Raw genomic sequence first — 22,399 nt, forward strand, 5'->3', positions numbered from 1 at the left:
TTTTATAAAGGCTGAAGTGTAAACTATCATAGTAAAAGAGTTGATGTGACAAACATTTACACAGTTTCAGATAAGGAACAAACTGGGGGCCAATGAAAACTTAAATACAAGCTGCTTATTTCCAGTGTTGCATTATGAAAATGTTTTCCACTTTTAGTATAACTCCATTGTCTCATTCTGTCTTGCAACTGAAGACCTTAAACCAGTCTACCAAACGTTAAACCCACTGCCATTGCTTCATGTCAAGCAATTATTAAACCTGCTTGCAGATGAGTGGGTAAGTCTAGATGAATAAGTTTAGATTTGACAAACTTTCTCTAGGCCACGCCATGACTCAGCATCACAGCCAGCAGGAGAACATGAATCCTGAGCATTAATCACATTTCATCTATTAGCCAATATATTTTGTGCCAGGTTCCAATACTATCAACAAATACACTGGCACAGCAGTTGGATACCCTTTTGATCCTGCAATTCCACTCTGAAATTTTAAGTGCCAGTGCTACATTGCTGTGTTTCAATTTTGAGCAGCATAATACCTGTCCTCCATCATGAAAAAAGAGTTTCATGACTGTGGGAGTTCCATGTCATTCTTAATCTTCCGCTGTGTCTGTCTCATTTCAGCTCACCTGCGGTTCATTTGTTACCATCCCCATGGTCCTGTGTGGCATATCAGGACAGCATACTGTCAAGCTGATGAGAGAAATGAGTTTTCATAATCCTATCAATCACTGTTCTTGTTTTGACCTCTCACATCTTGCTAAACAGGTGACATGCTAAGCAGGCTCAAGGCTGGCTGTGGCCAATGTGCAGCTGTTTTTTACAGATAAAGCCAATGTAACAAAACAGGCTACAGCCATAGAAAGATACTGACAACACGTGTTTAAAGGGGCATCTCTTACTGACATTAAACAATTATTTCTGACACTGAAGGAGACGTTGATTACAAGACTTGGCTTGCATTTAGTGTATAGTGATTCTGAAGGATGGCTGGAAAACAAGTACCATGCAGGTTTTTTTTATTGCCAGTGATTATGTACAAATCTTTCCATTGTGTATTTTCTTTGCGAAGCAAACAGAAGGATGTATGAGCTAAGAGATAATGAAGCACAGTGTGCTGTTTCAAATCTTTGCTTTTGTAACACTAACAGAAATGGGGAGAAACAGACACAAGTATTTTTTTGTTATCTGGGTGTTTACATGTCATTCAGACAAGATAGTGACACAATGAATGTATCAGAAGAGCATGAGCTGATGTGTCATATCGATGTATTTCCATTTCAGAACTGAATCGGTAGTATCTTACTACAGATTAAGTAGCCTATCTGGGAAAGGCAGAATGATGGCAGAAATTCACATACTGAAAGTCTGTTTAAGATCAAAGAAAAAGAAAAAATGTCGTCTTTCACTCAGCTGATGGCTATAGCTGGTAAAGGCAGCTATTGCAGTTATCCTCTTAATATGTTCCCCTTTCCAGCCTTCTTGTGAGGCCAAAGCATACAAACACTACTGCTTTCTTGTACAAATGGCTACTTTTTTTGGGCAGTAGGAAAGGGGAACAGCAGGAGTGCTAGCAAGGCAAGAAAGCAACAGGTGGGAAAACACTGATGCAGGCATCATCTTGATGTGTGAATTTAACCATTTTCAGTGAATGAGCAGAAAGCTAACAAGTGTTGCTGGTTTGATCTTAAGTAGACAGAAAATGAGTAAATTCCTGGCACTACACAGTGGCAGTGATGTGCTAGTAATGCAGTCTTCTCAAGGGATGTTTTTATATCCTTCTAAGTGGATTGAGAGGGGAAAGTCTGCCTGTAAAAATGAATTAGGTGATGACTAAGATCTATAGCATACAGTAAAAATAAAACTACAACTGATTCTCAGTTCACTAAATTGAATGGCTGAGGCAAATCCTTTTTAGACTAGTCCTTCTATGACAGTTTTTAGAAATGCCATGTAGGATCCAGTCTGTAGTCCAATGCACCAAGTAGCTTCTATTTCAGAGAAAAGTGCATAAAATTTCAGAACAGATAACTAGGACTTTGTAAAGTTCATGAAGGTGATAGTCTGCAGTGAGAGTTCAAGGTTGTGAATGTCTTTTTAAAATAATGAAGGTTAAATAAGTGGGCTATTTTCATTCATAAATATTATTTTAGGTAATTTAAATAGTGAAATAATTAGACGGTTATTGGTGAGATTCTTGAGAGAAGTACCTTTAAAGGCCACTGGAACTGACTGGCAAAATCCAAATTACAAAGTACAATTACTGTCTGTGGGACCAGTTTCTTGTTTCTTTTGGTTTAAGGTTTTTATGCAGGGAGCAGAATGGCAGTCAGGGCTGCACAGAATTGGTCTATTAGGGCTTTTCATTGTCAGAGCACTTTAAACCCTTATCTAATAAACTTAAAAGACTGAAAGCTCTAAGAGAGAAACAAAAAGATGTTAAGAGATAAAAAGAAGGAGTTGTTTCAAGCATAGTTAGTGTTGATTAGGGTCCTGTCATAGCAAGAATGCAATAATTCTATAGTCTCCATGTGAGAACAAGGAGTCCTCATTTCTCACTACCTGACTGAACTTTCAGTGCTAACTTTGTAAGTTTCTTCCAAAAGAGTCAGAGCTGAACATTGATAGGTGGGAGTTCATAATCTAAAATGATTATTTGTGCCATACGGATAGTTAAAATACAATCTGAAATTTGCTGATGCTTTCTAGTAATTTGTTTTGTGTGAGTTCATTTCATGAATTGAAACAACTGCTGCACGTCTTACAAACAAACAGTATTAACGGCCCATTGCACCAGAAGAATGACTTTTTCAATCCAAATGTTTGTGTATTATAAATTACAAATTATTTCTTGGTCTGATAACCAGTAAAATATTACTTACTGTGTCTGCTGCAGCCACTCTTGATAGCTCAAGCTGTTTAAGTTAAATGAAACAGACTCAATAATGAACCCTGTGACGGGGAGCATTTAAAAGTCCCTGATCTGGATTTTAATTTTAAAAGCAATAGCAGTTGAGTATGTTGTGAATCACCACTCTTTCGATTCTCCCCCTCCCACAAAACAGAGGTTTGATGCAGAGCTCATGTTAATCCAGTTCCTTGACATGAGGGAAGATATTCCTGGTGTATTTCTTCCAGGGCCTGCAGCAGACCCTGCAGTTACGTTATACAACTCTGTGAGGAACCTTAAGTTGGTACCACGTTTGAGTGATCTTAAATTACAAATTGCGGTGATTCAGCGGTGCTGTATAAGCAGCTGAGTTCTTCCTGCATCTGTCGGAGAGTGGAAGGGGAAGGGAGAAGGAGGAGGCCTCGGAGAAGGGAGCTCTGCAGTGTTCAGCAGCAGCAGCTGATGGTGCCACCACAACTGTCCTGCTGCCAGTCTTCAATCCCACAGACAGTCACTGTGGCCGTGCAGCATCGCCCGGGTGCGGGAGCCATGCACTAATGGCCCACAGACAGCTGCTGCTGAAGAGCAGCAGCTTGGATGCTCCTTGCTGAATTGCCTAGTGTTAGACAATACACGTCATCCGTCCTTGCCATGAGCTCAATAAACAGGTGAACTGAAGGACAGCAAACTGATTTGTTCAGTACAGTAAATCAAACGTGAACATTTCAACCCCTCTAGCGTTTATTAAATTATGTTGTTGTTATGTGTGTTCATTCAGCAAGTTGTGAATTATATTGTTTTATCATAAACACATTTTACCAAAGTTCATCACATACTGACCCTTCTCCAGGAGCATGTTCTGAATTAATTGTGCTGTCATAGAGCCAATGCTCACTGTAATATAATATAATACATCAGATCTTCTTTTTCTAATATAACCTACAAAATTATTTTTTATGGGTTGTCGCTGTGTATTTGCAAGAGAGATTTTCAGTTTTTAAAAGTTCCATGTTCAGATTTTTTCCCCCAAATTTTTCATTCCTGTTTCTTAGCAATAAGATTAAAATAAATGCTTTGCAGTAATTTGACTTCTAGTTAATTATTCTGTAGCAGTGCTGTGCTGGAATATTAGGGATAGATAACTATGGGACATTTACCTGATTTTTTTTATAACAAAAAGTGTCAGATCAAGAGCTCTACAGCCATTGATTAATATACTTGATTGAATATACTTAAAATACTTGAATATATACTTGAATAATATACTTGAATATACATTGATTGAATATACTTGAAATAGGTGTGAATTATTGTATGGATGCAGATTTATTCTTCTTATGGGTAGGAATCTTGAGAAACACGCTGATTTGTATAGTTGCTTAGTCAGTCGAAGCTGGGTTCTGGTGTTCAAGAACATGGGGCATCATCTTTTTCTCCAAATCCTGCACATTCAGTGCCTCTGGAAATAAACTCCTGTGCCCTCTAAAATGATGTGCATGATTAAGTTCTCCGCTGAGTTGATTTGAGGATTGATGCAAGAGCAAGAAACAGAGGGAAAAATAACGAGAATTTTTCAGAATCCACCCTATTACTGCTTTTACCACTGTATGTGTTCATTCATGAAACAGTTTGGAGTGTTCAGCTCTTTTACCTGCATTCAGACTTTTAAAATTATTTGTTACAGACATTCCTACAGATACAGGCAGTTTACATATGTTTCTTTTGATCTGCGGAATTCGAAGAGTCAAAGACCCTCTGCATTTAGTAGATGTATTTTCAGGTAGGTACCTGCTATTTGAATACCCTTGGTTTGTCCCTGGATTCAGGTGCATTTCTTTTAATATTTAGAAGTTTGGCATGAGCTCTTTTATTCACTACAGAAAACTTCATAGTATATTTACATTTTGAAAAAGAAATGCTCATGTAACCATTGATCTGTTCAGCACATTATGTATGTGCTGCATCTTTTGCAGCCTGCTGGGAATAACAGAGCATTAAAATCAAAGCAGTGTTTGATGATTTTACTTGCTGGGAAAACTGTTTTGCTGTTACATACAATATTAATGGAAGACAAAAGAAAAGTTCACCTACTTGAAAATTACTTTTTTATCTTACTGTCCCGTGGCTGTTACACTGATTTGCATATGTGCTAATTAGTATAATTGAAGTCACAAGCAAATTTTACCAGCCATTGTTATGGCTCAACACTGTAAACTAGGCTGAAGTTTTCTTGTAGTCACATGGGTGAATGTTCTGCCAGGTTTTCTCTGTGTCTGTAAAGTTTCAGGTTTTCCAAGTTGGAAATTTAGCCTCCACTATTCATCTTACTTTTATAAGCCTGTACCACCCTGGGATGCTTAGTAACAAATGTAGTTTATTAAAGTCAAGTAACTGGTTTTGTGCTCTTCTGGTATTGAAAGAGCAGCAGATTTCTCTTGTGCATATAACTTAGTAATTGTGATGGTTGCAGTTGCTTCCACATGTTCCTTTACATGGGAAAAAATTCAAATAATTTTGTCTTAATGGCCAGAGTCACTGCATTATATAGAGCATTGTTCTCCTGAGATGATTCAAAATTAATATCTGAGCTTAGTTAAATAACCCTTGAATCATAAGAGATTGGATGAAGCAGAAATGCTAAATATTAACTTTCAGATATGCTAATCATTTGAATTCTGAGGAGTAATGTGAGGGCTGAGTGTGAAATCTGGTACACATTCAGTCTTTTAAGTAGTAATACGATATTTGCCTAATTCTTCTTTACTCATGCAGCTATTTACATTGATTTCAGGGAAAGAATTAAATGAAATAAAAAATTATTAATTTTGATTAATAATAAAGATGTTCCTCTTCTGTTTTAGATTGGCACAGGAAGGATCCCAGTGTCCATCTGGGCATAATTGGACCTGCAGTAAGTTGTTGTAATTTTCATTATACTGGTATATTTAGTCCTAAATCCTTCCATTTACTCGCATCTGACATATCACAATAATTCTTTCCAAACTGAACCTACGTCAGAGATAAGAAGGTATACAAACCTAGAAGCTGTAAAGGCTGTTCACAACAGGTGAACAACTGTGGAAGTGATTCCAGTGCTTGAACTTCCAAAGTTCAGAGTTCTGCTCCGGGCTAAAAGGCCGCCTCACTCAGCATGTGCTCTGCTCTTGCATTGCAAAAGGGAAAGCAGCTAAGAGGTTTTTTCTAAGAGGATATGCACTGAGGCAGCCCAACTCTCTTCAGTTAGGTTTTTATTAATTTGAACTGTTACCAGGAGCACTAAAATAGTTTACAGCAGCTGTAGATTTGTTTTACATACACTGATTGCTTTTTTGTTTGTTTGTTTAGAAGGCTTGGGCAATTTGATAAAGGGCATTTGCAGCTGGATTACTATAATTTTACGTCTAGCTCAAGCACATGACTTGTAATTGCTATTAATCTATTATGGTGTCTTAGAACAAAACATTTAGTGTTTCATTTGACTACAGGAAAAACTTTTGAAGGTAAAAAATATCAAAATATTTGGATTCTAATACCTTTGTTTTTATACCTGTGGGATAGTACTAAATTTTTTAAAGAATCAGAAAGTATTAAAAATACGAACTCTTGCAAATAAAATATTAGAAATGGCTATTTCAATATTAATAATTTATAAAGGAGCCTATCACATAGTTTGAAAGGCAACAGTTGCCATCTAGAAGAATTTTTTTATCAGGTATTGTTAATGAGGATTTTTAATACTGTGAAGGTGATCTCAGATGCTCATTATCCCTGTTCTTATATCTTTTCTTCATGTGGAGGATTGTCTCTTTGCTCCATTACATTTAGATTTTGATGCCATTTCTGGCATTCAATTCATACACAATTAACAGTTGTCAGCAGGTGCAAAACAATGATAGGTTTCTGTCTGACACCAGACAGCAAGGACAGAGATTGAGCTGACAAATAAAATTGGTGAAGTCTGTTTCACATTTAGAATCTGAGTGCACTAAAGCCTGGGATACAGATATCTGAGAGGGAAGGTCGGGTTGAATAAAATAAATAAAATCAGAAAAATCAGAAACTGAGTTGTTCTTATATGTCCATATCCTCAGATTAAGCCTAGAATTGGTATCATTCCTTCCAAATGAATTATATGTGTTTGAGTAAAAGTGCTGTCCAATATTAACGTGAGATTTAATTTTTCCCCCTAAGTCATAAAGATCCTGTTTAACAAATTTGAATGTTACAACTTCTAATCCTCTCTTTTCACAACAGGGTCAGTCAGTTAAATGGCAGCTCTTCTGTGATTGCTAACTCTAAATAAAATGTACAGTTGGGTTGCAGTCTTAAAATGTTGTCATGAGTTTCTCAGCAGTGGTTTGCCTTTCATGAAGCACCAGCTCCTGAAAGAGTTTAAAATCAAAACTATCACAGTCATGATTATGAAATAATCTTCTAGTTGGGGAGAAAGGTTTGAAAATACGGGCTTACGAAGCATGAAGATAGACAAGAAAAACTATTGAACCCTCCCAACTCCACCTCATCATTTTTAAATTGAGTAGCATGATTTCTGAGGAAGTAACAAGACTGAACTTCCCTGAAGAGGGAGGCATGTACCACTTCAGCCAAGTCTGAGTCTGTTCTGAGTGCTTAAAAGGGACTAACGGTTGCATAAATTTTCTACGAGTCCTTTCTTTTCTAATTGGACTCTAAAAACTTGGTGTTTGAATATCCACCATTGTTGCCAGTTATTTCCACTTTGAGATTGTCTGATTTTCCCTGCAGAAACTGAGACCTTTAGAAAGGAACCATCCATGAACTTGTAAATGTTTTTATGCTTTCTGTAAGTACAGTGCTGAACAAGTGCAAAACTACTAACTGCATGGTTGTTTTCAGAACCATGAGAGAAGGATGAGTATTTCCCAAATCTCAGTCTAACCAATACCCCACCTAAATATTTGCTAGCACAGTGTTTGCTGTGGGCCAGATCCTCAACAGCAGCGACCGCACTGTAAATTGGTGAGGGGAGAGAGGGAAAGATGCCTCTGAGCCTAACTGTGCAAAGTGAGGTTCATTCCCACAGCTTCCCACAGCCCTCCTCAGGGACCAGGTGGAGCTGCAGGGTGACTGTCCTGCTGTTTCTACTTCTAGTATGTTGCCTATGTCAAGGGAACGTACTTTATGCTAAACTAACAGAACTAAATCCAGGAATTTCGAGAGAGAAATAAGTTGTGCTACATGTACATCCATAGCAGCAGAAGTCTTGAAAAGACAGCCTGTAGTCTTAATCTAACCAGTGGAAAAGGTATGAATAGGCAGCTGTGTCATATGAAACAAACTTGCTGATGCTAAAAGGGTACTAAAAGCTTCGCTGTTTCATCTGGCTGATGTATTTGTGTCCCTCTATAAGTCTCGTCTCTGATTCATCTTCACATGAGCCTGAAAACTTGCAGGCAGTCTTTTATACGAAAATAAATAGAATCCGAATGGGCAAATAAGAACTGTTTTTTTAGATTTTCTCATTCGTTTTTGTTCTTTATAAATTTTGGGACGTAGGATTTTATTTTTAAAAGCTGTTTTTACATTTTTATTTTATCTGCATTTTTTTTCCACACTAATACACAAAATGATTTGAAAGTGAACTGGTGTGGAAGGCAAATCTAGAGCAGGTGTAATGAAGCTGTGCTTTAGAATCAAAAGATGCACTTGCTGCCTCCAGTGAGGATTTCAAACATTTTAGTCGTCTTTTTAAATTTGCTTCACTTTTTCATAAGCTAACGTCTTTACAGTAAGCTACCAGAAATAACCCTGTGGCAGTGCATAGGCGGGATCAAGCACTGAACCTCCTTAAAACATTTTAAACCAGATTTCTTCCATAGTACTAAAATACTGCTAAAGGATGAAAATAAATCTCAGCTCTATCGGTATTTAGCTATACTTTTCTTATTCACATTACTCGCAAACCACAAAAATCTTGAGAAAATCAGTGCTATTATCTGTGAAGCAAGCCATGTTTGTTGTGAATATTTAAGGGTCATTTGGATGAGATGTTGGGGGATGTGATACAGGGGAGAACTTTGTAGAGTAAGGCTCATGGTTGGACTTGATGATCCCAAGGGTCTTTTCCAACCTGAATGATTCTATGAATATTAAAAAAACACGTATTAAGATTATATTAATTAAGAATTTAAAGAGCAAAGGCCCACACACTATTACCTGCTTTGCTTCCATAAGATTATAACCTTTTCCTTGCATTTGCTATGCATGATTGTCTCAAATGGTACAACCTAAGTAATGTTGCAGGATTGGGTCCTGTATAATGTAAAATTTTTAGCAATTATCTCTTCTTCCAGTTTTCCGTTTATTCATTTCTATAATGAAATTTGAAAGGATAGCTAATTTTCAGCAGCTCTGTATTCCAACAATAGAAGCTTATGAAACATTAAAAAAGTTAAGGCCACAAAACTTGCTTTTGGCTGCTGGGTAACCTCTTGAAGCCCTCTTTGTTCTCTTTGCATAATTCCTAACCATTCTTGTAGATAGCACAGAGTATTGCTGTGTTTGTAATGATACTGTTTTCCATTGAAAGCTATTTTTCATCTGTCCAACTTCTTCCCATGCCTATTGAGACAGTTTTAGTTGAATAACTGCCTCCACAGATGGAGGGACCTATTGGGTCATGTAGCCCATCTCTTCATAATGGACGGCTGTTACCTACTGCATGATTTCTGGGCTAGTTCTAAAATGAAACGGCTGTTGACACAACTAAACTAAGCAACTACAGGAAATCTAATAACCTTCTCCAGAATCTCCTAGAGCACAATAATTAGGAAAATCAGATAGGAGACAAAGATACAATTTCAAAATTGTTAGCCTGCTGAGGAATATGAAATTCTGCCAGCTATATCCTGAACAAGTGTCCCACTCACTGAAATATTTTTTAAAGGTACGAGCTACTGCTGCCATTAAGCTGACAACTCTTCTAACCGTTTGTTTGCTAGTTCTTCGAGAAAAACTGCCTGAAAATTACACTTTTGTTAGAAATGGTGAAATAATCTGTTCCAATATTTCTTAAAAAGGTTACATATTTTTCTTTTAGACCTAAAGTTTTGTTCATTTAGATCCTAGTTGACAAATCGTTTCAACTGATTTAAAACTGTATTTTTTACAAGTTGTTAGTTGTCCCAAATTGCAGGAGTAGACCTACATGTTAAGCCAGAAGACACTGAAATTTCCTTAAGCATTTCGTATACGGGAAAGATCATGTAGAATGGCTGAGTCTAGTATGTTTGTGAGAATCTTATATTTCTGGTGCATTTGGTGGAGGCAGATTGTGTTGCATTGTAGACAACAGTCGTCTTTTCAGTTGTAGGGGAAGCTTGGTCTTGCTGAGCCTATTCAACAATCGATCAGATAAAAATTGTGATGTGGGGTCACCTGCTACTGTGAATAAAGCTGATTGCTTTCACAGTGCTGCTGTCAAAACCTCACAAACCCATGCAATTGAGCAAATTCTTCCTATCCCTATTGAACATGCTTGCAGATAGAGCTTTTCACTCTTCAGTACTCTAGGTGATATTCTGCCACAACTTTAAATGTACTAAGAACTGTTTTTCCCTACAAAGTCTAGAGGGCCACAGTAGTCCCAGCATTATAATGAAGATGTTTCTGGACCATTGCTTCTGTCCTGCATTAATTTTTATATTATAGCAATTTCATATAGTGTGTTTATGGATTTCCTAGATTTTGGTCATGGTAGGCCCTGTGCTTAACAGGCACCTTCACCTTTGTGCAGTGTTTGATCTGTGACTTTGTCAAACATATCTCAGCTGTTTCTTTGCCTGTCAGCAGAGTAGAACTTCCTTGATATCATATCTGGTCCTGTTAGGTGTGGTTTCTTGCTATGTGCCCACTCCCCTTTCCATGTGGCATCTTATCTCATCTGTTCTGATAGAAACTATTCATACAGCGCAAGCTGCTTTCCTCTTATCTCTGCTAAATTGATGAAATTTGCAGCTCTCTGAAGGCTCTTCCTCTGGATGAATGATTTTTTTTAACAAAATATGATAGGTAGCTGATTATCATATTTGCCTGCCACGTTGATAGGTAACAAAATAAAATGTGGCAACACTCTACCCGTAGAAGAACTGGATCATGGAGACGTTTGGGTTGAAGTAACATTCTTTTCAGTAGCTTTTCTGAGACTGTGCTAAGTTCTTAGGCATCCTGCCATAGTCAGTTGGCTTTGGAAGAATTCGCATCTTTTAAGTGCATTTCCAACTTACTGAACAGCTTATGTTGTATCTAACTTCTGTTATATTGAGCCTGTGGTTAGATAACTGTGCCTCCTCAAGTTCCTAAATGTAGCTCAGGGGGATCACTTCTCTAGATCATTGCTACACCCATCCTGAAAGTAATATTTTAACTGAATTCTCATATTCAGGCCAGGCTTCTTGGAATATCTACCAATAGAAGAATACAGCTTAAAGGATTGTTCTGTTTATGAGGCAGATGGCAATTTCTTGGATTCTACAGAAGTAGATGGGATAGAAATTAATATCTTACAAATTTTATGAGTCACAGGCTGTAGTTTTTCTCATCCTTCTAAAGGTGGAAGAGCAAAAGACCATATCCCACTGCTCATTAAATCACTTGCAAGTACTCCATTGATTTTAATGGAAAGAGTATAGTTCCTCATGAGAGGAGCTCAGCATCAAAATAGTGCTTTGGGGAAAAAGCTGAACAGATATTTATATAGAAATAGCAACTGTGAAGTTCAGTATGAAATATCCAAGGAACCTGTGACATGACGTACTGGTTTAGTGTATGGATCTGTATGATACTCTGTCGTCAGGATCAGGTATCGCTTCAGGAAAGGGCACTTCATTTTTCCCCACTGCTGTTACCAAAAATACTTTCATAAGTGGTTATGTAAGCCTTTTATTTCTTGCATTCAGTAGGAATTCATTCCATAGTGCAAGAGTGATTTCCTTGAATGTTTTAATTTATGAAGCCCTGTTTTTATAAAATAATTGATCTTGTGTTCAAAGTACACATACTTATAAAATAAATTATTACTTTTCTCCAGAAGATTTTTTTAAAATGCTTTGTGAATGTTCTCTATCTTATAATGGGGGAAAAAACAAAACAAAACAAAATATTAACATGCATTAAAAAAATAAACCATGTTGTTTCCAGGACTTACAACTGCTGCATGCTATGCAAACTATCATAAGTTAATCTAATACAGTCAGTCAGCCTTAATAAAAAAAGTCTAGTTCTGTTCTTCATATCTAGTTAAGGATTTCCATGTTCTGTTTATTTCTTTTATTCATGTTAAAAGAGAATAGCAGACATAATTAAGAGTTAACTGCCCATCTTAGACAACTTTTTAATAACTCTTGCGTGCCTTCATGTTAGACTATATTTTAGAATTTTATTCGTTTTGAACAAATGTTTCTGTCAGTGCGTAACATCTATCTGACTGTCTCAGTTTACATGCGGATTGCTTCCTGTGTTAACTAAAGCCTGAAAAGCTCCTTTCCTTCCTCACATGGCTTACTCCATACATAAAGGACAGACAGTTGGCTTGGCACATCAGTGCATTGTGCCTCACTTAGACAGTAAGTTGTCAAATCGGTCATTTGAGTCATGTTAGCCTTAGCAGAGTCATCTGAAAACAGTCATTCGTGTTAAACAGATCTAGCTCTAATTAGAACCTGCAGCCAGAGGGATGTCAGGAGAGAAGAAATGCACCTCCCCTTCTGACAGTAGCCCAAAGCTATGCTGCCTGAGAGGAGTCACTGAAAGGTTTAGACTGGAGTAGACAATTCACGCTCTGCTATGCTGTGCACTCGCCCTCTGGCTGGGTATTCTAAGTGTCAGTCACTCACAAGAGCATTTGTCTGAAGAGTCAAATGTAACCACCAAGTTACAGATCTGTGGTCTGATTTTGAAGCTCAAAATATTGTAGTAAAAAAATATGCTGAGATTTATTTTTCTTTTCTGGGTATTTCAAACATGTGCTAAAGTAGTGCCATTTACCTGTGTGTGTATTCCTTTCTAGGTTGATCCACTTTTTACAAGTGAAGTTAAGGAAAAAGTTAAAAGGTAAGAAGTTAATATTAAGTCTTCCATCCACTCCAAATGAAAGCAGTTGGCTGACTAGCTTTTTTATCATGTGTATAAATGCTCTTTTATATATACAAATGAACATGTATGCACAGCTCCATGACTAACAAATGTGTTCTGATTATTTGGCATGTAACGTTCTCAGATTAGGAATTCTACACATTTTATATTTTAGAATAACCATTAGATCTCTTCATGTTTTTTGTTAAATCACATATTTATTATTTGTTTGGTTCTTTTCATCCTTGCTTTCATCCTGGCTTCTGCAAGATTTTTCATGCTTGCTGCTGGTTTGTAGATGGGCAAGATAGCCCTGTATAGCTTTTTTTCTGTCCCTTATTTATATGCTTCCTGATGGAAGGATAGAAACATTAGAGAAATGATATTTTTTTGTGTGTCTGCAGAACCTGGAATTGTCTGACTTGAACAGAACCACCATATTATCCCTGCTGATAATATCTGATAATAAAATCTCCATAAAATATATGTTTTGCAATTCCATTTTTGGAGCAAGAGATGTTTTTTGTTTTCTATCAGGTTATTCATGGGAAACATGACTCCTGTAATCATGCATTTATACTCCCATTTGATATAGATATTTGTCTCTACAGAAGCTGTATGTTACTGCACAATCAGAAAAGCAGTGTTTAACAAAGTACAGTTGACAGGGAGCTGGTCTTAATGTCAAATGCACTTATGTTTCCATCTGGCTTAGTGATCTCATGGCAAGGTTAAAGAGGCAGGAGCAGGCTTATCAAGCGGAGGAGATGCTGGCTTTCCAAACACGATCACCAGTCTTAAAAGATCTCATTCACTTAATCTGAGAATTAACACCTAACTACCCTATTTTTCCACCCTTCACCCTTGATTTGCCTGACCTTCATTAATCTGAGGAAGATGACGGCAGTAGAAACGTAACCCTTCAGAACAGAAGAGTGCTTATAATAAAAGAGGAAGCAAAAGAGATCTTTCAGAACCACATCCCATTCCCAAAAGCCAGCATCTGAAAAGTCAGTATCTCCTGCAGTTGACCGTTCTGATGATCATGCTCCCATTTCCCTAAGTATTTAAACTGTGTTTTTCCTAGATCTCTGCATGCATCTTCCCCATATTACACAAATACTTCAAGGGAAAATTGCACCCTACTCCATTGTACTCAGCTCCTTCATTTATGAGACTGATTGTGGTTAATAGAGCATGGTGTTAAGTGATCATCTATAAAACTTTAGAACAATGAAGTGGCAGATAGCAATGTATACTGTATTGAGTTTATAACTGCATTCATAGATGGAAGGCTAACGAAAATGTGGTAAAGTAGCTTGCCCATGGGCAAGCAATTGTGAACATCAGAACCATGCCTGAACTACCTTCCATCCTTGCCCTAAGTTTGAGGCAGAATCGTTAGAGCACGTTCTTAGGAGGTGTCCTATTTGTGTACTTTTTATTTCTAGCACACCCGGAGTACATTTATTACAGGAGGTACCACAAGATGATCTTCATGCTGCTATGAAAAGGTGCTTTGCTGTGGTGAACAGCTCCATTTCAGAGGGGATGTCTGCTGCTATTCTGGAGGTAATTGCATCCTAGCGGTAAGGCTTTTCAGTGAGGTTACAGCAAATCTGAAATTGCTTTCATCACTAGAAATGTGTGTCAACATTTTATGTCCGTGTTTCAAAGCTAGTGAAGACAAAACTAAAATGTTTCTTTTTGCAAATGTTAGTAATTAAGGTTTTCTTCCCTTGAACTGACAGTGTTTTATGATTTGTCTATTTATTTTTAAAGGACAGAATGTAATTTTATCAATTCTGTTAAATTAACAATACAGACCTGAGGTTGTCACTATTCTTGACTCAACATACACTTCCTTATAATGTTCTAGAATTTATTTTTACATCCTTTCAAAAAGCAATCTAAGAGCTGTATTTGGTTATTTAATTCTGAAATTATTAATGAATGAATGACATGCTCAGTTAATTTTTTTTTCCATCAGTATTGAAAATGAATAACCAGGTTTATTTGATACCTGTCAAAGTAGGGCACTTCTTAGTATCAAATATTTTCTAGGAAAAAAAAAACGTACTTCAAGTGGAAGTTCTTTGGACAGACACTTACTATTCCATTTTTTTGGTGACTGCTGAGTGTTTGTTCATGATCTCAGAAGATCACAGAAATTATTACATGATTTGTATTAATGAATCTCCTATTTCTGTTTCTAAGGAGTACTCACATGTTACATTTCCAGCACGCTTTTCTTGCACACATCTGAAAGTCCTCCATAAGCAAGAACTAAGTGAGCATTGTAAGAATTACAAAAGTTAGGTGATGGCAAGATAGCAAATGTGTATTTCCTTTCTAAAATGCCAAGGCTGAGAGGTGAAAGCAGATGCTGTTTCACAGCAACAGTACTCTATAAACAGCAATTACTACAGACTGTGACATTTCCAAACTTATCAGTGTGGCAGGCTAGACAAATTTTGTATGTTCAGTAGTTGAGGTGAAATGGAGTGTACCAACACAGTCCATAGCCACAAGTAAGTCAGTGACTCAGAGAAGTAAAAGTTAAGTAACTGTTACCTCCTCCTCACCAGTTATATGGTCCCATCAGGACTACTCACATAACAGTTGACCAAAAATCAATCTGATTTATTTCTTGAGAGTGCCAGCGAGTTATAGATGGAGGAAAAAAAGGAGGAGGAGAAAAGCAAACTAGAAAGACTGTTAAGAGACACAGCATCTGCAGCAGAAGTGCAAGTGTGCTTGGGCTGATACAAATTGTTATGCAGACTCAGGGCTGACAGGACAATTGGTATAGTTTTCCCCAAATTTTTCCCATCAAATTTGAGCAGTTAAAAGGCACTTTCCTTAGCTTTTATTAGGAGAGGGAGCAATCTTGTAAATTCAGTGTCTTAACAAATATGTGGTAACTCAAAGCAAAAAGGTAATGCCAGTTTACTTCAGAGGTAGTGTTGAGCCTGCTTCAGGAATTATTGATTTTTGCTCTCCTCTTTTGAAGTTGCAATTCTGACAAGTGAATCTGATAACTATAAGACTAAATCAACAAGGAAATCTCATTTTTGAGCTCTTCCTTGTGCAGATGAACTATTCAATTATCCTATCAGGGCTATTAAATAGTCAAATACCACCTCTAGTGGAAAGCTGTCCCTTAAAGTTTTCACTACACGGCTATGCTGAGTAATTTATTCCCAATTCATACCTAGACCTGTCAAAAAAAGAAGAAAAAAGCCCAACCCCTCCAACAGCTGTTCTCACTGAAAATTACTACACAAACAGAATAGTGTCCTGGCAAAGGAGCATTCTGTGCAGGATATCTTTATATACACTTGCAACATTATCTTACATGTGGCTGTGCATATCAAGTCCTAGGCTAGTCTTACGACTGACACATTTAATTTTACTAAGACATTACCTTTACTAAAACCAAAGTTAATCAACATTTAATCTACTTCTAAATCTCAATCTGAGTTTAACAGCTAAACATGCTAAAATAAACTGGCAATTTGCCATAGTGGAAAAATTAAGTTCTTTCTTCTAAGTGGAAGACTTGACCTATAGTAGACTGTTAGCTATTTCCTTGTACATGATAACTTTTTCATAAAAAGTAGAGGGAAAGATCCTGTTCTCCTTTCTTCTGTTACTACATTGGTAGAATAATGTCAAACCCAATAGTCAGATTTGGTTTGTGTTCATGCATAATCATGTGTTGAAAATAAAGTACAATTTCACATATTCTGAAGTGGAATATTTCCTCTTGGAAGATCTATAAATATAGGTGTATCCCACTTTTTTCCACCAGCCTCAGTCCTATATTGCCTCGCTGTTGAGCAGTGGAGGAAGGTCTGTCTAATCTCTGAATTGATATAACGTGGAGTTTATCGTGGGTCATGTAACAGGGGTAGAAAGAGCTGGCATGCCTTCAGAAGCCCGAGCATGCTACTTCAGGTGCATATTGGTTACAAGCAAGTACCGGTGCAAACGGAAATCTGGCATGATAGGAAGGAATGTCCAGTAGACATGGCACAGGTGTTGTGAGACAAGAGCTCCGGTCCTGGCTGAGGGTTTTCTACAAGCAGATTCAGGTCTTTAGTTACCTCTTGGGAAACTACCTGAAGCTTGCCCTTTTTAGTACCTCAGACCCTGTCTGAATTCTTCTAAAGTTATAAGGGGTGTGGTATTGTATGTCTGTTTGCTGGGCAGTTGTAAAGTGGGATTTGATGATGTGCTTATAACATATCCTACTGTAAAAAACTCTCTCAGAGGAAGTGTCAGTCTAATAAAGTCAAGTCCCTGCTTGAGATGGCCAGCAGTAGGAAGGGCCATCTGTTAAGATCTTGTTAAATTAATAAGGCAAAAAACTATATATAAAAATCTTTTGGTCCTAGGCTGGAGATAACATCTTGCTTGAATTTGGAAATGGAATTTCCATTCTCTTGAAAGTTCAAAATTTAACAAGTTCTTGAATTTTTAAACAGTATTTTAGTATGAGATAAATATATAATAGATAAATGAGATAAATGTATAATCATCTATTTCAACCTGCCTTAAGGTATGAAAGAACTAGAAGCCATAACTAATTACTTTGTCATCTAGTACTGATTATCTCAGAGGTAACTGATCTATTTTCCATTTGGCATTTGAAGAAGAGAAAGCAAGCATTACAGCAAGCTTTTAAAATACATCTCTTCCTCAGAAAGTGCAGAAGTTCTGGGCATGTGATGGTGAAAAAGGGACTACTACTGGAAAATTTTGTGTGTTCTCTATAGAGTTGGTAAGAAAAAAGTTTTGACTCCAGCACTATTTCATCGGAATACTTTTTCTGTGCTCTCAAGAATATTCTAACTGTTGTAAATATCATTAGATCATTCCACTTTTCACAATAAAAAGCCAATTAAAAAGAAAAATCATCATAGAAAAGGAAGATGGCCAGACTCTATTCATCTATAGAGCAAATTCCAGTCTTAGACAGCATGTGAAGTACAGGCCTAGTAGTTTGGAATATAAGCTGTAGCAGACTATAAAAAAAAAACAAACAAAAAAAAGAGATGTTGTAGAGCAGTAAAATTGAAGAGGGTCCAACAGAAAAATGCATAGGCCATGAGGACGAAAATGAGGGACAATCCAGAAGATAAAATAGTAAATAAAACCTGTATTTACTCCATGAGCCTTACACTGCTGGTTAGAAATGCTTATTGTGTAACATGCTTCCAGAGCTGAAATTTACGCTCTGCATCCTTCTGAAATAGCATTAAAACACATTTGCAGTCAGAATAATGTAACAAAACAGATGGCCAATGGGCTAAAACGTTATTTTATGCTATTATTTGTGGAACCTAGGTCAGTAAATTATACATATTTGCAACAATGCAAATGATTCTTTTTACTGCTTAAAAATAGACTAAGTATCTAAATTAAATTCTAAGCCACTTCATGCAGTAATTATTTACAGCCCAATCCATTTGTTTAAGGCTAGCTGGTATAAAGGCAGCCCCTCATCTTATGCATTTGGCCATCTGTTCTGTCTTTCAGTAGCTATAATTCATTGGTACCTATGTGTTTTGGGATCTGGAAGTTTTCTTATGTAGCAGTTACTGCCCTTCAACTCTGTGAGACAGAACAAATGTCTTTCCCTTTAGAGTTCAGAAATTATGGAAAATGAAATATAAACTTAGTGATCAACTTCAATGAATCCTCAACTATGTAGCATTTGGTAATAGAACTGAATGAACATATCTTGAGACAATTTTTTTAAAAAAATTAGTCCAGTCTAAACTGCAGTACAGCAATACTATGCCAGCCTATGCAACCGTACCATGAGGTACACGTAGTCCAACACAGAACTGCCACAGGCTGTTCACACACGTATCTGATGATCACTATGGATGTGCAGCCCAACAGCACAGTGCCCACTATTCACTGCATCTGACATGCTCAAATCCAAACTCCTTTCTGTCTCGCAGGTGACTCTTTGTGAGGATAGTGGCACTTCCAGCCACCAGTCCTGGGGTGGTTGTGCTGTGTTGTGTCTTCTTTCATTCTTTCTTTTTCTTTTAATGGTGCTCTTTCCATTGAATGGACAATCACTTGTTTGGAAAGTAACCAGATCTGAAATACTCTTACAGTTTTGTTTCTTAAAAGGAGAAATACAGAAAGGTGAGGAGAGTGCCTTAGGCAGGTGACAATGAACGCGGACACACTTCACTGCCACTACCAAGCTCTTTATTTTCAGTTCAGAAGTTCAAGTAAAATATCTTCATTCCCTGTTCATTGAACGTGTTTGAATGAGGTCAACAGCCAGCAGACTGAACACAAGAGCATTTAAGCCTGTCAATAAGAAGGGCTGAAAAAGAGCTAAATCAGGAATTCTCTCTCTCTCTTGAAGATGTTGATGCTTCTGTGGGAACCACGTGTTAGATCTGTAGTTGTAATTAGAGCCAAAAGCAACTTCCTCAACCTGCAGATTCCAATCCTGTCAGGCAGAGTGGGGCACTGATCTCTCTTTTCCTGGGTGAACTTGGCTGCACTGATAAGTAGATACTGTCATTCTGTCATGGTATGTTTTTGTAAATCTACCTTTGGAAAACAGATCTGTTTGGTTTAACAGTGAAGTCAGAGCAAATGACAAAATAATTTGTGGATGACAAAAACCTATATATCCTCTCACCAAAATCACTTTTTTTTAATTGTAAATAAAGCCATATCTCAACAACTTTAGACAGATAAATTCAGAAATCTGGTCTGTGGTTTTTATATCTATATTTCTCATTTATTTATTCTGATTTATGTTCACGGCATTAATCTATTTGTCGGAATTATCTCCAGCTGATCCAGTAGTTTCTAATGCAAAGTGTAGAACAGGTTATTTCATTAAGGGTTGTCATTATTTTTAGAGCTAAATGCTGCAAAGCAGATGTTTGTGCCAGAAGGACTATGAAATTTCTATGTCCAGAGAAAATTCATCTGCAGTGGTGATTTAAAGAGTGTTTCTCTTGGATATTTTAAGCTATTAAGACATATGCTAAGTCACAGCAGCCCCTCACTTTTCAAAATGTAATTGCTTCTGTACATTATCAGCCAGGGTATTTTTGTCTTCAGTTTTGTCCGAACTATAAAAAGGCATGGTTTTCTCCTTGGAGTTTTGTTTTCTTGCTATGTAGACTGAAACAAAATTGCTCCCCATCCGGGAGTGTAATGACAGTAATTAAAAATGCATTCACTCTGAAGTGACAGGGAATCAGTATGAAACAGATTGAAGATTTGGGGGAGTGACTTTCTTTCTCTTGTTTGACACTGATTATTGTACATTATGAGTTTTTCTGGTTTTACAGTCAGTGCACCTCAAGACTTCCACATTCATCAATAGTAATTAAAGATTTAGATCAGGATATGCATGAGTAACAGAGTTGAGTAGCTAGGGTTTGCACACTGGTTACTTCACAATCTAAGCTGCACTTTTTTAAAGTTGCCAGGAATTAGGTCTCTTGGAAATGGTTAACTGGATTTGAATGGATGCTGTGCTGGTCCTGATTCTGCAGGCAACCTGATATGCTACCATGTTGAGACCCACACACTTAACCTTTCTTATGTATATACATAGATGCATACATACATATACATATACATACACATACACATACAAATAAATGAATAAATACATCAAGCAACCAGCCCATAACTTCTGTAGAATCAAATCCTACTTCTTCAGATTTATTCCTTGGTCTATAGGAGCCCCCATACCAATAGCTCTGTCGATAATATGTTTTGAAAGTGAAATTTGTTCTGAAAGCATAAACTCTCTCCTCTTCTTAGTATAATTCAGTCAGAAGCTGCATCACTGCATACTTCTCTGAAGTTCCTGAGCGCTCAAAGTCCAAGAGAAGCTATAGCAACAGGTGCTGTCAAAAGGAAGACACCTTCTAGACTCCCATATGACCCATAGGAATCACAACTGAGGAGAAAGAGCCAAGTGATTTCCACGGTCACCTTCACTGTTGTTGAACTGTCCATATCTCTCCAGTTCTGCATGTTACAGCAAATCTGAAAAATGTGTTTTAGTGGAAGAAGATACTGTTCTGTTGGAGAACAGCTAGTTCTGTTGGAGAACAGATACTCTTCTGTTGGAGAACTAGCTTTTTGTGCTGTGAACTTCTCATTTATGCACAATAACAGTAGGAGTTACAGTGACACCCCTTGATCTGAACTTTAATCTCTTGCATCCTCTTCAAGCCTGCCATATGTCAGGCGCTTCCAATGGGAAACTGCATACTTTGGGGTGGAAAAGAATAAAGGATGAAGCAGCTATCCATTGACTTTCTGGATTGATTCCTTCTCTTAATATGTTAAAAGTTATGAGACTAACAAAAATATAAACAAAATATTTCAGAGAAGTTTCATATAGCAGATCACCTTAGACATGGTATTTTTCAGCTAAAAAATTGGAGAGATGGGAACAAAGTTTGGTTTGTTGTTTCTGCTTTTAATGTTTAAACTGTCGTCACTAACATCTCAGAATCCCTGAATACTAATAAACTGTTGTTTCCTTTTTCTATATTCCTCTAGGCAATGGATTTAGATATTCCAGTGCTGGCAAGGAACATTCCTGGGAATGCAGCAATAATCAAACATAAGGAAACAGGACTGCTATTTTCAAATCCTCAGGTAAGAGAATAACAAATCCTCAGATCTGCCCTTCCAAGGGTTAGGTTCATTTTCCAATACATGCTTGTGTCTGTCTGGAAACTTGGCTTTTCCTCTCAGCAGTTTTTCTCAGATTCTCCTAAAAGCCTGGTTGTGAGACTGTCTTTCCTGAAGCTCTGTTGTCTCACATTCCCTTTGCAGTTCACTAAACTTTTACTAGGTGTCAGCCTTGCTGAACGTTTGTCCAGTGCTGCTTTAGAGCCTGCCATTTGAATGGGGTTCTGTTCTCATCAACTTGTTGCACTTTAGTTTTGAAGGTTCCAAAAGCAAGCCGTGGAAGAGGTGCTATGAGTATGTCATATTTCCCTTCAGGTACTAACTGAAATAAGAACTCATACAAGCAGTAGCTAACCAAAAGAGAACTAGGAGCCTGAAGTTTCAGATAATGCATTATCTATAATTCCAAGCAGTAAGTGTTAACATAAAGCATTATTAGGTCCAAGATATTGCTCGGTCAGAAAATAATTAATGACTAAAATTAAGGGTTGCAAGGAAGTTTCTGTGGAGATAAGTAAGAGTGAGGAGAGAGGGAACACTACCCATATTTAAATGCTGGAAATTTTCATTTCAGTATGTTTTACTGCATTATGGCTTTTTGCTGTTATATATTTATGTATGTTGTGGAGATGACTTCCAGACACAGATTCTCTCAGTGTTTTTATCCAACTCTGGATTAAAAAACCTTAC

General features: G+C 37.2%; 1 protein-coding gene across 2 annotated transcripts in view; it reads left to right on the plus strand.

The window, feature by feature from the left end:
* The window catches only part of GLT1D1 (glycosyltransferase 1 domain containing 1), a 59,772-nt gene that overhangs the window by 26,620 nt on the left and 10,753 nt on the right, over positions 1–22,399 (plus strand). The window contains exons 7-11 of one of the 2 annotated variants that reach the window (XM_074921507.1): positions 4,575–4,670; positions 5,752–5,801; positions 12,936–12,979; positions 14,452–14,572; positions 21,575–21,673. In XM_074921507.1, the coding sequence (XP_074777608.1) occupies positions 4,575–4,670; positions 5,752–5,801; positions 12,936–12,979; positions 14,452–14,572; positions 21,575–21,673 (410 nt within the window). The remainder of the gene's footprint in view (positions 1–4,574; positions 4,671–5,751; positions 5,802–12,935; positions 12,980–14,451; positions 14,573–21,574; positions 21,674–22,399) is intronic. The other variant, XM_074921508.1, reaches the window with a different exon arrangement.

This window comes from Athene noctua, chromosome 17, assembly GCF_965140245.1.
Source record: "Athene noctua chromosome 17, bAthNoc1.hap1.1, whole genome shotgun sequence".
NCBI classification, from domain to species: Eukaryota; Metazoa; Chordata; class Aves; order Strigiformes; family Strigidae; genus Athene; species Athene noctua.